We start from the raw sequence: 17,965 nt of genomic DNA, 5'->3' as shown, positions 1-17,965 counted from the left end.
CTTGATGGTTGGAGAAAACTCATTTACCTGTAGTTCTACAGATGCTTGTATACCAGATAAAATTCCCCCTCTCACCTCCCCATGCTCTAGACATACAGATGATCGAAAAATACTCTGGAGTACAAAAAATGCTTCCAACTGGAAATACGTTATAAGGGTCTGATTCCTGAAAATAAAATCAGATGGGGATTAAATTGAAAGACAAGTTGCTTCCTGATTGCCCTCTTTTCTGCTTATTTGCCCCCAGTAGTTCTAGGACATGTGTAAGTAAAGAAATAGATTAAAAAAACAATAAATAAACCTGCAGGCCTCTGGATTCATTTGCGTTTTTTCTTCCTCAAGAAGAACAGAGAGCACAATATATGGTGAAGAACTACATTTGCAAATTTGACCCTTGCAGGTTTTCATCAGAAAAAGTTTTTTTTGTGCCAGAGAAATACTTTGGCATGTCAGGTTTATCAGCAGCTAACATTTTTTTACTGATGTGAATAAAGCCTGCAGTTTTTGTGTTCCTCTTTCTTTTTGCTTCAGTAATACAACAGTAGGATTATCCAAAACTCTTACATAAATGAATAAAAGTTTAGGAAATAATTTTGACACATCTGAGGAAAAAAATTTCATCACCTTTTAGGTGTGTACCAGAATTATTGTCAGATTCTGGAATCAAACTAGTTGCTCCATTTTGTAGCCTTCTGCCTTAAACTCAGACCATCTTTTACTGTTGTTTATAAAAGAATCAAACAGTATTTATTTGACCCAGACTTTTAATGGTCCCTGTCTGAGTTCATAAGTATGGAGAGATGAGCAAGAGGCTTTTCCTCTGGAGCAGCTGTTTAAGACTACTCAACATAACTCCTGCTGTGCTGGTGCTTTGGAGGCTATAGGCAACACTTGCTTTTGCTTCTTTGGGGAACATGCATCTGAAAGCAGAATGAAAGAGATTCAAGCGATGTCCTGGTCCACTCCAGGCTATGGCTTCAGTGTCGTGTAGAGGAAACCCTGCTGTAACTGCCTAGGGACTGGTGCAACTCCTAAGGAGTAAATGGCACAAAGAAATACTGTGCTTCCTAATTTTTCTTCCCTTCAGCTGTATGATTAAACACTATCCTCTAATCCTTTATTAAAAGCAGTGTAAATTCATAATCTCAGTTAAGTAAAGAGGATGTTTTTAAGTCAATAAAAATATTGCTAACTGATTTTGGTGTTCCAGGTTTTTTTCTGGAAAAATAGAGTTTGTAAAGAGATGTTGGGAAGAAAAACAATGAAAAATGGAAGTACCTTACTCTGCTCTAACTTTAATGAAAGAAAGGAGAAATACATGACTTCACAATTAACCGAGGCAGATTTTGTAACAGACATCATTGCTTCTTCTTAGTGTCCTATTTTACAATTCAGTCAGCAGTGGTTTATGTAAATGCATGTTATTAAAGTTAAAAGTGGAGAAAGTGAAGCAACAAAATACACATAAGCTTAAATAAAGTGACGACAAACAAAATGTTGATGCCTTTTCCTCTGTCTAGACCCCTGTGTTGAAAGCAGTGTTTTCATAAAACTCAGACAGAATTCATTTCCATACTGAGTGCTTAATGGTTCCTGTCAGAACAAAACAGCTGGGAAACATATGGTATCCATTTCCCTGTATCACTTGGAAAAAATTTCACATGTAAATAAAACCAACATAAAAGTGTAGGCCTTTGAACCTAGAATCTTATACAATACATAAATAAGTCAGTACAGTGCATTCTTTGTATTGGCCCACTAAGTTGCATGCCTTTTGATTATTGTTATTTTTATTTCTTCTTCAGAAATGTTTTCTTAAGCACTTCCAAAAGTATTAATGTAATTTTCAGACATCCATAACTACTGAGCCATACTAATCTTTTACTTCAGATATTAATGTTTCACTGAAAGTGTATATATCTGTTTCCTTAGGAAGGTGTTCATGGCAAATTGTGTGTTTTGACCACAAGTTAGATCCCACTGATATGCAGTTAGCACATGTTATAAATCTGCTTTCTTTAAACAGTATTCTTGACTTTTAGAATGCATTAACTCTTAGTGTACATTGAAAGGGGCATAGTAACTCCCTAAATGCTTTTGTGGTTTTAGTGCTGTCCCTCAACTGAAAATAACAAAAGAAAGAAAACTCGTTGCCAGAATTCCACTGATTATGTAGATCATAAATATCACCAGCTGGGACTGTGTGAAAGAGTGCAAATTCAGTAGGATTGAGTTCAAGTTCAGTAGGATTAGGAGTTTGGTTGGCTTGATCTCCTTTCCTCCTCCCAAGTCAGATTCACTCGTCAAATTATCCTGCAGTGCCCTGAAATAATTGTCTGGAAGATCCACATAGGGGGGTGTGTGTGTGTGTGCATGGGTGTGGGTGTACACAGGTTATACATATAAGGGATGGAAAGTTTGACAGAGAAACCCAACACAGAGAGGAGAAAATCAGAAGGAAACATCATACCTCAATAAGTAGGCTTAATTTTTAGATCAGAGAATCACAGAATTGATTTAGGCTTGCAGTGTTCACTTAAGATCATCTAGTTCAACAACTGTGCTTAAGCAGGGCAGCTAGAGCAGGTTAAGCCAGGTCTGTGTCCAGTTGAATTCTGAGTGTCTCTAAGGATGGAGATTTCACAAAGTCTCTGGGCAACTGTGCCAGTGTTTGACCAGCCTCACAATAAAAAAGTGTTTTCTTGTGTTCTGATAGAATTTCTTGTATTTTACTTTGTGCTGGCTGCCTCTTGTCCTGTCGTGGAGAAAAGCCTTGTTACCTCTTCTTAATGATGAGATTCCTCCTGACCTTTTCCTTCCCCAAGCTAAACAGTCCCAGGTCTCAGTTGCTGTTCATGAATTTCTACTTCTTGTAAGAAAGATCCATCTTCTAGAGGAAACAGGCCTTAAAAACTGAGTTGTTGTTACTGATGCTAAAACAAATCCACTAAAAAGTTTTGACTACCTCTTTTGTTGCCCTCACAGAAAATCATCCTACTCTTATGATGCCTCTCAATGCAGAGCAGAGTGCAGACTAATAGTTGGACAGGACCACAGTAAATGCCACCAGGCTATTGTGCACAGAGTGGGTCAGGTTGGAAGGGACCACAGTGGGTCATCTGGTCCAACCTCCCTGCTGAAGCAGGGCGATCCCAGAGCACACTGCACAGGATTGTGCCAGGTGGCTCTTGAATATTTACAGTGAAGGAGAATCCACAAGCTCTGGACAAACTATTCCAGTGCTCAGTCACCTGCACAGTAAAGAAGTTCTTCCTCATGTTCAGGTGGAGCTTCCTGTGCATCAGTTTCTGCCCATTGCCTCTCCTTCTATTGCTGGGCACCACTGAGCAGAGCCTGGTCCATCCTCTTGACACCCTCCCATCACATACTCATAGACAGGGATGAGGTTCTTCCTCAGTTGTCTCTTCTCAAGGCTAAACAGGCCCAGCTCCCTCAGCCTTTCCTATTGAGATAGTAACAGCCCTCTGCTGGAGCCACTCCAGGAGCTCCATGTCTCTCTTGTACTGAGGACTGGGCACAGCACTCCAGATGTGGCCTCATCCAGGCCAAGTAAATGGGGAGGATCACCTCTAGATCCTTGCTGGCAATGCTCTTCCTAATGCACCCCAGGATACCATTGGCCTTCTTGGGCACAAGCACACATTGCTGGCTCATGGATGACTTGTGTTCTTGGTTAGAACTTGATTAGAATGAATTATTTGTAACTATTACAATATACATCCTTGAAGAAAGTTTCTTTTCAGGAATGTCAGATTCTTCAGTTTTGCTAGAGATTCTGTTAAATCTGTTTAGATGTTACAATATAATTCTTGTTTCCAATGTTTGAGCAGGTGTATCTTTAAAGCATGCTATCATGTCACATGTCAGGTAGCACTCACTGCTAAATCAAATTCCTCTGTTTCTCTAGTTTCCAGCAGCAGCTGGAACTGTGGGGTCTCAACTCTTCTTGGAAATGCACAGAAACCAACAGGAATTACAGATGTGTGCAATAAATTCAGACCAGTGAAGAGAGTTTCCCCATTAAAGCATCAGCCAGAAAGCTCTGAGAACAATGAAAGTGATGACCAGGAGAACCAGAAGGGAGAATACCAGAAAGGCAGTGATTCTCAGTCTTCACCTCCAAATGATGACCAGAGTCCAGGAGAAGGAGAGAGCCTTAAAAGCAAAAGCACAGAACCTGCTGTTCTGCTTGGGGAGCTGGAGCACTATGACCTGGATATGGATGAGATTTTGGATGTGCCTTACATTAAATCAAGTCAGCAACCTGTTCCTTTTACAAAGGTAGCTCCTGAGAAAAAACTTTTGAGTGTGTGTTCAACCATGAATGGTCTAAGTGGCAAGAGCTGTCCTGCAGGGAGCACAGAGAGCTCGCCTGCTGGCGGGACACAGTTCTGTGTGCTGTCTCCTGTGAAAGGCGCTCAGCTGAGAAAAATGCAGCCCATTGTCCTCGATCAGCACAAGCATTCAGCAGAAGAATTAGAGCTTTCCCAGCCTTTAGTTAAGTGTAGCTCAGCCCATGAATCTGAAGCCCAAGGCAAGGGCTTCCTCAGCAGGACACTTGTTGATCCTCATGCTCACAAAGCTGAGAAGAGTATGCCGAACTGCCACCGGAGGACTTTCCACCTGCAGACGGCAGTGGCAGAAAGCAAGCAGCTAGAGGAACTGAGCATGAACTGGAGCAGCGCAGGGGGCCCAGAAGAGAGGAGCGAAGAGGTGAAAAAAATTAAGAGCATCTTAAATATTGTAAAGGAAGGCCAAATCTCTTTGCTGGTAAGTATCATCTTTTTCATAAAAAATGTAGAATAAAGTGATCTATGATATGGTTTATTAAGCCAGCTAAGCTGATGAAGTTCATATTTTGAACCACTGCCCATTTTATCTTGTAGACTCCTAAGAAATTAAGCATATGGGCTTCCAAATGGAAAGCATTAATACTTAAATAAAATATGTAGCAAAACCAAGATGCTAGTTTAATGTCTGTATAGCCAAGATTGCTGTTTTATGCAGTACACTGAAATTATAAAGAAGGCAGACATTTTAACTAATAGAATCACTTAAATATCAAATTTAAATCCTAACCGAGTTTTGCCTTTCATGTTTGTGGGTCACTTTGCTCAATTATTTCTGGTTTACCACTGTTGTTATGTAGAGGTTGATGATGAGAACAGAGAGGCTTCTGTTGTATTCTGATTATTATTCAGGAGTGTTTATGCTGTCTTGTTGCAGCAGCATTCTCACGCAGGAGCTTTCTCTAAAGCCTCGTTGGCCTCTGACCCATATGAAGTTTTTTTAGTAAATTCTAACACTGTGATCAGGCACTGTCAATGATGGTTTCCAAAGTAACTGGTTGCAAGTTAGCACAATGATGCAGAGCATGTGATCTCCACACGGAACAACTGGTGAAGGCACAGTGTATGTATAAAAACTAGTTTTGTTAGATTTTTGTTTAGCTTCTCTGTTTACCAGTCTAGCTCAAGCACAAAGGCATGCTGTTAACATAGAAGCATGAACAAAGGAAGATATTCAAAACTAGACAGAGGCAGAAGAGAATATTAGATTAGTCATTAAGAAATAAAAGCAAGTTAAATTCATCCTGAAATAGGAATTGGGGTGAAAAAAGAGGACATCATAGGTAAGAAAATATGTATTTTTTCCCAACTGGTTGAAACCTCTTCAAGAAGTACACTCATGGAACAATACTCTAGCAAGACTGCATAACTCTAGGAACTTAGTTATTGCTACTCCTTGACTTTGTCTTTAATCTTTTGTTTTCCTTTTGGAGTTTCTGAATCCAATTGTTTTGTCTTTAAATTAGAATTGGGCAGAAATATTGTATTACATCATGGTGGTGTAGAACTTCGAGTAAATATCCAAACATATTTTTCCATGGAAACAAGCTATCACATAAAGCTCTTCTGTCATGTGCTTTAACTACGTTTTAAATGGTGCTTAAAATAAGCTACCGCTTTTGTGATGAGCAAAATTAATCAGGAATGTCTTTCAGAAGTCACGGATGTTTTCTCTTCAACTACTCATCAATATAATGCCAAAAAAAAAAAAAAAAAAAGAGGGGGAGAGAAAACTCAGACAGAAGTTATTAAAATGTGGGTATTTTTGCAGCTACTTCATTGATCAGACTAGTGCTAAGACTTAAAGCCACTCAAGATCTTGCACTGTTGCATGACAATTGCATGAGAAGGAAACTTCGCAATCAGTCAAGCCAGCGAACATCCCACCTCTGTCCTTGTGCTAATAGTACCCAATTTCTATACACTGAAGTAAAAAGCTCTGGATTTTGACTTATAAAAGAACATGACTGTTGGGAAGCCTTCTTGTGTTTGGCTTGTGTCTTGGGCTGTGAGGATAAATGTATCTTTTTATCCTTAGCTGTAACTAACATACAGCTTTTTTTAACAGCCACATTTAGCAGCAGATAATCTGGATAAGATCCATGATGAATGTGACAACAATCTGTTGCATGTAGCAGCATCAAAGGGACATGCAGAATGCCTGCAGCATCTCACTTCTTTGATGGGTGAAGACTGTTTGAATGAACGAAATATTGAGCAGCTAACTCCAGCTGGATTAGCAATAAAGGTAACAGGCCCTTTCTCTACTGTAATGTGACATAAAGGTCATTTAGTTTTCTCCTGTGATGGCAGTAAGAAATGCATCCATCAGGATGTTATTTTTCAAGCTTTTTAAGTGGGAAAAAAAAAACCCTGTTGGCTGGTACTACATAAGCAAAGTAAAATGGATTACTACACAAGATGTAATATCCACTCTACAACACTGACAATTTTTACCTTGCTGTCAAAGCATGTACATTAATTTTTAAATCAGTCTACTGAATCTAAAGACTATTTGTTATGTTTTAAGTAGCTTTCACTTAACTTGGATTCAGTTGTTTCTTTAGGGAGCATAACAGTTTCTTGGTTTCTTACATATACTGGTATAATCTTGTAAGACAAGTGTGAGAACAATTTTACAAAGTATAAAAGCACCTGGAAGTGAAAATTCCCAGTTGTCTAAAGCAGTTGCATCAAAGTTAAAATGTACATGTTGCAGAACAACAACCTGTTAAAATCTGAAAAAAATTATTGTCCAAGCTTTCAGGAAAACTTACTATGTAGGAATTATGAAAATTCATGGTGTTACTACACTAAAATAAAAGATAGCGCAGGAAGGCTGATGATTCAATCATAGTGATTCTGGTTCTTTGATTGAATGTCACTCCTTTCATCCTCTAAATACCTTAAGAACAAAGAAGGGAAGGGGTGAAATATAATACAGGAGTTTCTGTTTCTTTGGGGGGTTTATTGTTATTTGCTTCCTGGGAAAAGTTTAGAAACTGAGAAAAGACTGGTGGATTCCAACCTGCCATTTTGCATATTTGAGGCACACTTCAATCACCTAGGGCCCTGGTGTAGGTGGCAGGGTTGGGTTTTTTGATTTTTCTGGGTCAAGCCATATGAATAGAAAATTAAACTGATACCTAGTTATACTAATGAAATGCTCTGATATCTTGGCCCATGTCAAACTGTTTAGTTACAGTCTGCCAATTTAAAGTCCTGCAAAATTTTAGCAATTTTTCTTTCTTGTTTTTTCAAGGTTGGTATATAATGTGTTTGTAAGCCAATAAATTCTGATACTTACCTCTTTTGTGGAAAACAGGTGCACACCCCATATAGTACAACATTATGGGAGTTACAGTGGTATAAAGGAGGAGCAAAAAAAATAAGTATCATTGTATCAGTGTTGAAAACTACTCTGGAAGTAAGGATCAAGAGCCACAAAATTTAGTTATGCCAGATCACTTAAAGGCTCTTACAGGACCTTGCATTGACCGAGGACAAGTCCAGTCATGCAAGTCATCATTAGATATTTGTGCTGGAGCACCCACACTAACAGGAAGAACTCCATCACATTTACACTCTCTTCTGTGAATGACAAAGTATGATCAAGTATTATTGAAGGTAAAGGAACCAATGTTTAAATCAGTCTGCCTTTCTGCAGAAAAAGACAAAAGGTTTTATTGGCTTATTCTTTAAATCTTCAATCAAACTGGAAATTTTTAATAATTGTGATAAGCTTTTTGCTCTCTAGTAGATGTGTTTAGAATGGAAACACTTGGAATTTAGACCTTTTTTTTGCTTGTTTAGAGTGGTCAGCTGGAGTGTGTTCGATGGATGGTGAGTGAAACAGAAGCTATTGCGGAACTCAGTTGCTCAAAAGACCACCCAAGCCTTATCCATTATGCAGGTTGCTATGGCCAGGTATGACCTTCTTTTACATTTTCATAGATTACTTGGGTGCTTATACAAGAATTTAAGTTAAAGCATGTGTATCATTTTATGACTTTTAATTGCAGATGCTCTGAATTAGTTCAAGTATAGCAAAATCTTTCCCAACTTAATCTGTGTAATTTTTTCCGCATTTTCCCTCTGAAGTTGTTTTTTTATTTTTGGTTGGTTGGGTTTTGTTTTACAAGCTTTGAGTAATGGCAAGGAGAAGATTAGCTGGCATATTAGGCCAACCAGTAAATCCCAAGAATATCTATGGAGATTAGTTGTCATCTGGAGGACTCATAGGACACATCAGAAGAGCAACAAAAATTTGCAGTTTAAGAATTCATTGTATTGGCAGTGAAGTATGGTGGAACTTGAACATCACCTGTCTAGCTTTAGCCACTTCCATTGAAAACTACATACAAAAATATGTTGTAGATGCACAGAATATTCTGAGTTGGAATGGACCACAAGGATCATCAAGTCCAGCTCTTAAATGGCCCATAGGGGGATTGATCCCAAAAGCTTGGTGTTATTAGTACCATGCTCTACCCAACTGAGCTAATTGTAAACCAGTCCTGTTTCACACCTAACTTGTCTGTTATTGTAATAGTGAGACACCACTGAAGTACAGCATTCTAGTGCTTGGCTAATATCTGGAGGAACATTACACAACATTCTCTTTCCACAACATCTGTTTTTCCCTAAGTAGACCTTGCAATAATCCCTCTTCGGGGGACCTTCTCCAGGATCTACTATGGAAGGAATGGTGAACAGTTACTCTTCTTTAATCTCTTTGGCAGATGGACCATTTTATCGCACAGTTTCTTCGACAGACATTAAAGATAAATTATAGAATCACAGATTCATAGAATGGTTTGGGCTGGAAAGGACCTTAAAGATCATCTAGCTCCAACCCCCCACACACTGGCAGGGACACCAAACCTCACTGATTTTGTAGTGATGCCTTTTACTCTTGTTAAGAGAGAACAAACAAAATATAACCACCGAGAAAATCATTCTTTGATGTGTGTGATTGTCTCATTCAATGCCATACAATTATTGTGACATATTTCTGCTGCTTAACTGCTTCTGTCCAAGCATGTACTGTAGGGGAAAGGAGAGGCAGTTTTGGAAGGTTATGGAGCTGGAGGTCTACCCTTTCTCCTGCTGTTTCTACAGGCACACAGACACCCTTGTTTTCATGCTGTGCAAAGACCTCCTTTTTTTGCACTTACCTACTATGCAGATGTTACTGGTGCAAGATAGGATCCTGCTGGATATTCAGATTAATGGTGTTAGCATGTTTGCTGTAAACCCAGCACTGAGGATAGGGAATATGTAAGCCAGACCAGAACTGGATTAGAGAGAAGAGTGTTTGCTACTGGGAAGAAAGAGTTTGAAAGAGAAAGTTGCATGTGAACTTAAATTCATATCTTCACTTGATTAACCTAATTTTGTCCTTGTCTCTAAAGGTATTTATATAAGATAAAGCCAATGAAGCTTTGGGGTTTTTTCAGTGAGCTATGCTATCTAGTGCCAGAAATGGATCTGGCACACTTTATCTAGATTCATTTCAGAGCAGAACAGAAGCTCTACCACTTAAGAAACACCAGCCACCCATGAAATTTGCCAAGGTGACATATAAATTGCTGCCAAATTTTCTTAGTTAGCTGAATGCCAAAGAAAGTTCATATGTGATGTCAATTATCTTTTTTTTATAATCCATAAACTACCTGAAAACATGAGGGAATGTTGAGGCTGAAGGGGTACCAGACTATCTTATTCAAGTTTGTTAAGAAAAAAAAAATCTTTGAGAAATTTAAATGCTTACTTAGCGCTGTCCTTGAAGCTTTAATTTATTTTACCATTACTTACACGAGAGATAATCCATGTAAACACTGGTCTTGGCAGAATTACAAGAGTAGTATTTTTACAAGGAAGACCTGTTATTGAATCCTTTCCTAAAAGAGTCAGTCCATCCATTGTGTCCCCAGGCATTAGACACGCACGCCATAATTTTCTTCAAGAATCATAATTTAGGATGGGCAGCAGAAGGGAGTTCATAGCAAAGTTCCTATGTTAATAGTCATCAAACTACAGGCAAGGATGTGTCAACAACATTATATTTTTCCAATGAGAGAGGGACCATATAAATTAATCTGATTGAAAAGAACAAAAGCTCAAAGTCAACCTGTAGCCTGGTCAGCATACCTCCTTAGCAAGGGTTTCTTTAAGCATGAGATTATGCAAGAGAAACCACGATGGTTGTCAGGCCTCTTTACACTGGGCCTCAGTCATGAGTACAGTGAAGGGCAGCTGTGCCTGGCCCAGTCACCATGTCACAGCAAGATGGTGCTGCAGTCCTAGGTGCACATTGTCCTAGGCCTGACTAAGAGCTTCACAGGGCTGGAAAGGCTTTCCAACAGGGATGTTGTGGTAGTATGGACTGCACAGGCAAGAGGCAGAGGGTGGGGAATGCCAAGGGTTTGTGGTTTCTGAACTCCAGAGAATATAGAGGGACTTTGGGATACCAACCTAAAGCATGACTGAGGACCTAGAAGGGATCCTGTGCACACCTTGGTGGTGGTACAGTTCTGGAGAGCACAGTGGGAATGAGTGTATGACATTCAGATAGCAGATACCTAACAAAACACCTTTATTTACACCTCAGGGTATTTGCCTTCCTGTCTGATGTCATTTTTACAAGGGTAATGTGTTGTTTTCACTCATTCCTACTCCTCTACTTTGAAGGGATACTGGGAAGGCCTGTTTATTTAATTAATATCAAGTGGTGGGGCTAGGATTAGCTGTAAAGTCAGTACTCTTCAGCATGCTATCCCTTCCTGTTGTAGGCTATGTAATTATTTAAATGGTCCATGTTAGTTGTACTTCCTTCTCCAAAAGTCATCTGATGGAACCAAAGTCAGCAGCCTGTCCCAAATTTTACTGAAGTCTTTTTATAGAGAGGTTTGAATTATTGTAGATCTAGAATATGCCAAAGGGGTGTTAATAACTGCTAGAACATTTTAAGACCATTGTAGGTCTTAAAAGTAACAGATATACTGAATAATTTATCAGTATTTATAAGTTCCTATTACATAACAAAAAAGCAATTATTTTTCATTATCTTCATCTGATGAATTTCTTTACTATATTGCATTTTTTCTGAACAAACTGAGTTGAAGACTATAAATCTATTCCTGAAAACATTTTTCTTGCAAATGCATGATGTTAATAAAAGTGAGAGTGTTAATAAAGTGATATGTAGTATATTTTGATATATGATGGTTTTGTTTTCCCTGGTTTTAAGTGAAAAAAGTATTTGTTTTCTTGGGGTTTTTTTGGTCAAGGATAAATTTGTTGAAACACAAACTGTTTGAGTAGAACTATAACTTTGTGCCTGTGATCACTTGGTGCACAGATAGTCTTAAGTATAGATGATTGAATAGAGCCACCCAGCCACTTGACTTCAACTTGACTTATCAACTCTTGTTGATAAGATAAATGACTAGAAAGCATGATTTGCTCCATGCTGTTGTGATCATAAAATTACAGAACATGCTTAACATTCTGGTACCTATTACATTCCAAAGAAATATATGATTTCAAAGCTATAGTTGTCTTCCAATTCTGCAGATAAGTTTTGCTAAAATATTTTTCTTTTAATTATTGAAACATAGGGGTATTACCGCACCAAATATTACCACAGGCCTGGTTCCTACGGTATATCACCATGTCCCGCAGCCATAGAGGAGGAGGAGGGAGGATCCAGCAGGCAGGAATTGTGCAGCAAGATTGATTGATTTAATTATTTTACAAACTCTTTTATAGACTTTTTTCTTCATAGTCTAATTGGACAAAGGATCAGCCACCCCTTGGGGGTGATTGGTTAAAATCCTAAAACATCCATTATCAAAATATTTTTCTACTGTACCATAAACAAGACTTTTCAAGGTTGCAGGTAGTTTGGTTGTTTACATAACTCTGCTACCTCTTCTGTGAGAGAGAAAAGTCTCTCACAGACTTAGAAAATAGCAAGAAAATCCTTGCTAGCAGCATTTTTGTATCTACATAGGGGCAATTCATAGGAGTAGCATAATCCTTCTTCATCGCTGGTCAACACCACCAACATATTGAGAATTTGCTCAAAAGGATTTTTAAAGGGATATGTGATCTGAAGTCATCTCTCCATGCTGGCTGTCAGCTGTATTGGGCAGTCAGCCAAGGAGAAGTCAAAATACCTAGGTCTTCACCCTGTAATAAGAAGAAAACTGCTGCTGAAGTGAATATATGAAGAAGATAAGTATCAGACAGAGTAGCCCTCTGAAGGAGTAAGCAGAGACCCCGATGCCTGAATGTGCAGAATCATCTGGAGTAGTTCAGAAGAGTCTGACAGTCCCTCTCCTTTTCATTGCAATAAAAATTTTGCGCAAAAAATACAGGTTTATATCCAACCTTATTAGAATTTTCTTTCTTCACTTTTATTCTTACCCTTTTCTACGTAATTAATGCTACGATTCCTATAAGTGCTTTCAATACTGTTTTGTTTAGGTGTACTTTAATTTTCCACGTTTCTAATTTTGGGTAATTATGTACTTATGTGTCACTGGAGCTACTGAGATGGTGCAGGTTAAGTCTGTGGATTAGTGTTTGCAACACTAGAATCCACACTAGAATCCCCCTTTGAACTGGAGCTCTGAGACAGTGCAACACATGATAGATATCAATGCAAGATATTAAAAAATACATGTTTAAATAAAAAAGTTTTAAGCTAGGAAGTAATTTAGTCTTTTCACCTATTCAGATAGAAAAACTGGGAAAGCAGCTGTAGTCAGCTACCCTTTAATGGAGCGCACGTTTCTATGTAATCTATAGATTTATTCCAGATTTTCAATATGTATCATATTCAGGAGGGCAAAAAGAAATTTAAACTGGAGAGGCATGGGAAGTTCCTCGAGAGAAGAAATTTATTCCAGATAAACTTGCTGGAGAAAATAAGAAATCAGAAAAGCTTAGTGCACATATATAACTCTCCATTGTTATAAAAGAATACCCAAATAAATGTGTATTGTACCTACATACACACACAAACAGTGATGTTAAAAAAAAAAAAAAAGTTTCTACCTCAGTTTTGGCTTCCAGACTTTCCGTGACGAGCTTTTGCACTCCCAAGTCTCCCCATCCTTCCTAAAATGCAGGACATACAAATGGTCCATGAGTCAGTACATTGAGACCTTAGGGTAGCATTATTTTCTGGTTTTAGTTGTGTTGCTGCTTCTTTAGCACAACCGGACAGAAATGGGGAATGATTATAGATCTGAAGAATCTAACTGCTCATGGCTGTGATCTGAGCACAATCCTGTTTTATTTTTCCAGAGAGGCTTGTGAAGTTTGACCAAATTTCACAACCTGATTTTCAGATTGATATATGGATTGTTCTGCCTCAGGTTTCATCCCCAACACAGAGGCATGCACGATTTTTATGTACAATTTCTCAGAATGTGTTACAGTACTCATTTTTTTCCTATTATGTCTTTTTATAAAATAAAGTATTTCAACTTCTTCCCTTGGGGGAAAAAAAGAAACCCAAAACTCCCTAAAAGCCAAACCAGAGTCCCATGATGCACTAAGTCCTACAAAGTTAAGAGACACTGAAAACAAGGAATTACTGGATAGTATTAGTAACAGATGACAGTACCACTATTCCTCTAGTATATTCAGCTTTTCATTATTTCTTACCTTTTGTGACATTTCTTTGCCCCCAGGAGAAAATTCTTCTGTGGCTTCTTCAGTTTATGCAAGAACAAGGGATTTCACTGGATGAAGTTGACCAGGACGGAAACACTGCTGTTCACATAGCTGCTCAACATGGCTATCTAGGATGCATACAGGTAGAGTGATAGCTATAGAAGAAACCTCTAAACTTCAAGCTTGAATGACAAAAGAAATATTATGGGAAATCTAAGTGGGAATAATTATTGATACATTAAAATATATCAGAAGGAAGAACTTTAAACCAGTAGGAGTCAGACTGAAAGAGTGAAAAGCTTTGGGTTTTTGATTCTATCCTCAATTATGCTGTCATGAGCCTAAACTAACTTGTATTTCAAGATGAAAGCATGATTATATTGTTCGTACATAAGCAGTTAGTGTGTATGTTTTTGTGTTACAAAAGGTCAGCCAGGTTAGATATGCATACTTTTGTTATTAGTCTGATAGTTTTCCTTCTGTTTCTTTTTCCATTGAGTAGTTGTACCTCTCCAGCTTAGGGGAACTATAAAAGATAGGTTTGTTGAAGGATTACACCTTGACTAAACCATCCCTTTCAGACTTACCATCCTGGAATGAATCTGTGCTATACATTGAAGAGTGATGCTGATTTCTAGCTAATTCTTGGTGAAACATCTTGGCCACTGAAAACAATACAGTTCTGTTGTACAGAGGTGCTAAAAATGGTAATTTGTCCAGCTGAGAAGGCTTTCACATCTACAGTGCTAATGGAAGCCAGATCTGAATGAACCAGTTTGGATACCTCTGTCCAGTAGCTGTGTTCAATGCAGACATACCAAAAAAGTCATGGAGTTGGACTAGATGGCTGATCTTAGAGTCATAGAACCATTAAGGTTGGCAAAAACCTCAAAGATCATCAAGTCTGACCAAACTAGCACCACCACCATGCTCATCATTAAACTGTGTCTGCGAGTGACACATCCACGCTGGTTTTGAACACTTCCCGGGACAGTGCCTCCACTACTTCAATGGTCAGTCTGTTCCAGTGCTTAACAACCCTTTCTGTGATAATTTGTTTCCTAATATGTGATCTAAACCACCCCTGACACAACTTGAGGCCACTTCCTTTCATCCTTTTAACTTGTTACCTGGGAGAAGAGGCCAATCCCCACCTGGCTACAGCCTCCAATCAGGCAGTTGTAGAGGGCAATGTCCCCCCTCAATGTCCTTTTCTCCAGGATAAACAACCCCAGGTCCCTCAGCCTCACAGGGCTTGTGCTCCAGACCCTTCCCCAGCTCTGTTGCCCTTCTCTGGATTTGCTCCAGCACCTCAATGTCTTTCTTGCTGTGAGGGGCCCAGAACTTGTCATAGGGCTTAAGGTGTGGCCTCACCGATGCCCACTGGCCCCACTGTTGCTGATACAGGCCAGGATGCCATTGGCCTTCTTGGGCCCTTGGGCACACACTGGCTCATGTTCAGCCACTGTCAACCAGCACCCCCAGGTCCTTCCAGGCAGCTTCCTGGCCACTCTGCTCCAAGCCTGTTGTGCTGCTTGGGGTGGTCAAAGTGCAGTTGAATCTCATCTAGTTGGCCTCAGCCCTTTGATCCATTCTGTGCAGATCCCTTTGCAGAGCTTTCCTGCCCTCCAGTAGATCCTCACTCCCACCCAACTTGGTGTAGTCTGTGAACTTACTGACAGTGCACATGATCCCCTTGTCTGTGTTGTTGATTACATTAAACAGGACTGGCCCCAGTGCTGAGCCCCAGGGAACACCGCCAATGACCAGCCATGATCTGGATGTAAATACACTCACCACCACTATCAGGGCTCTGCCATCCAACCAGTTTTTCACTCACACCATGGGCACCCAGTTTCTCTGGAAGAATACTTTGGGAAACCATGTCGAAGGCTTTACTAAAATCTAGGTAAACACATCCACAGCCTTTTCCTCATCCACTAGACAGGTCACTTTGTCACAGAAGGAGATCAGGTTGCTCAAGCAGAACCTGCCTTTCATAAAGCCATACTGTGAGTGAGATCCCCTGGCTGTCCTGTACTTGTTGCATGAGGATAGTCAAGATGATCTGCTCTATGAACTTGCCTGGCACTGAGATCAGGCTGACAGGCCTGTTCCTCCCTGGATCCTTCTTCAAACCCGTGTAATAGATGGGTGCCAAGTTTGGTAACTTCCAGTCACTGGAGCCTCTCTGGTTGATCAGCGCTTCTGGTAAATTATTGAAGGTGAAGCAACTTAACTTTGTGTTAATTGCAGATGTACCCTCTGCCCGTCAAATTTGCTAGAATCATTAGTACAGTCACAGGAGTACATTTCAGTGTTTGTGTTGTTGTCACTTTGAGCAAAAGCTGTTTGGAGAAGAAATATTAATAAAATTATTCCAGGAAATTGCAGAGAGGTATTTGATAAACAAACTAGTCCCTGGAGAAGAACAGATAAAAGAATAAAAACCTCTTGGCAGAAAGGCAAGAAATAAAAATTAAAGTGATTAAGTCAAGTTAGGGAGGAAAACATGTCTAAGAACAAGCAGTAATTCTCAAGGGACTCAGATATGTATCAGTAAACTTCTTATTCCTGTTACCACACATGAACTGATCCACATCACCTTTCAGGCCACTGCAAATACAGAACATTTGTATTAGTCCAGCCCTAAAAGAAATATAGCTAGTGGATTTTCATTAGCTAACCTCTTCAAAGAGCTAAATATATTAGTGGACATTATTGTGTTGGATCTACAGCTGCAGAGCTGCTTACTATTATTATTATTATTACCTATTTATATATTTGGTCACCAAGAAGACATAACTCCATAAAAGCCAGTTTGAGAGTATCGCATAATAAAAAAAGAAAAACAGGTTGAGCTGAGTGAATAGACTTGAAGACAGTCAAATAGATTAGGAGAACATGACCATCTCAGCATTTTTTTATTGAGGGGACGTCTTTTTTCTTAAAGATGTGAGGAATGGACCCTGTAGAAACTCATACGAGAATAAAATAAACAAACCATCACATCCACGCTGAGCCTAGTGGGTTTATTATTGTATTGTAGCCAATTGCTGTGATCAGTTGGAAAAAATGGAATAGAAGAAATGTTTATAATTTACTGGTGGGGAGCACTGTTGTGGTAGAGGGTGTGCTTAGGGTTGCTATGGAGTGTGTGTTTAGGGTTGCTATCTCAACAGTGCCTCATCAAGATGTGCAATGCATTTGAAGGAGAAATGAGTGTAGATGATTTTGAACAGAGTGGTGACATCTGCAGGCTGTTTTCATGGATAAAACTAAACAACAAAGAGACTAGCCCTGCTGTCCCTGTGAAGAATTAGCCTTAATAAATGGCTTAGAACTCTCAAGATTATTTTATTTTAGGTAAATATGCAATTCAACAAGTACTTTCTGTTGAAGTGAGGCCATGAGAAATAAGTCATGAAAATATCTAGTGATGATAAAAATACACAATGTTAGTAATACTACTTCACTAAAACCTCACAGTTTTAAGTGTAGTTGATAATTTGTTGTGCTGTGAAACAAAATAAACCCTGTGCCCAATAAGCTTGTAGTCTACTTTAAAATAATGTACAGTGAATAATCTGGTAAGAAGAAAGGAGTGATAAAGGAAACAGGGAAACTATAAGCAGCAGAATAAAAAATGAAGAATCACTGTTAGTGATTCCCTGGCCCTCTTATTCACTGTGTTTATGAGCAGATGACACTCCTATCATGTTTCAAACTATTTGATTACTTTCTGCAAGGTTTATTTTCTTTCTGGACAAATTAAGCCCAATCTATTGATATGAGATGCAGTGCAAGAGTTCATAACTTTCCTTTCTGCATGGTTTTAACAGATCAGACAGACCACCCATTCCACTTCTCTGTCAGCAGATGTAGAGGTCTCTGTGCCTGCTGTT

At 39.1% G+C, this 17,965-nt stretch overlaps 1 protein-coding gene across 2 annotated transcripts in view; it reads left to right on the top strand.

Moving 5' to 3' along the window:
• Window positions 1-17,965, top strand: part of LOC104690455 (synuclein alpha interacting protein) — an 88,238-nt gene that overhangs the window by 53,343 nt on the left and 16,930 nt on the right. For both annotated transcript variants that reach the window (XM_039567315.1, XM_039567316.1), the window contains exons 4-7: window positions 3,929-4,791; window positions 6,439-6,618; window positions 8,184-8,297; window positions 14,078-14,203. In XM_039567315.1, coding sequence (XP_039423249.1) covers window positions 3,929-4,791; window positions 6,439-6,618; window positions 8,184-8,297; window positions 14,078-14,203 — 1,283 coding nt within the window. The remainder of the gene's footprint in view (window positions 1-3,928; window positions 4,792-6,438; window positions 6,619-8,183; window positions 8,298-14,077; window positions 14,204-17,965) is intronic.

Source organism: Corvus cornix, chromosome Z (genome assembly GCF_000738735.6).
Source record: "Corvus cornix cornix isolate S_Up_H32 chromosome Z, ASM73873v5, whole genome shotgun sequence".
Classification (NCBI taxonomy): Eukaryota; Metazoa; Chordata; class Aves; order Passeriformes; family Corvidae; genus Corvus; species Corvus cornix.
The sequence above is the reverse complement of the archived record's forward strand: the minus strand, read 5'-3'. Positions and strand labels throughout refer to the sequence as shown.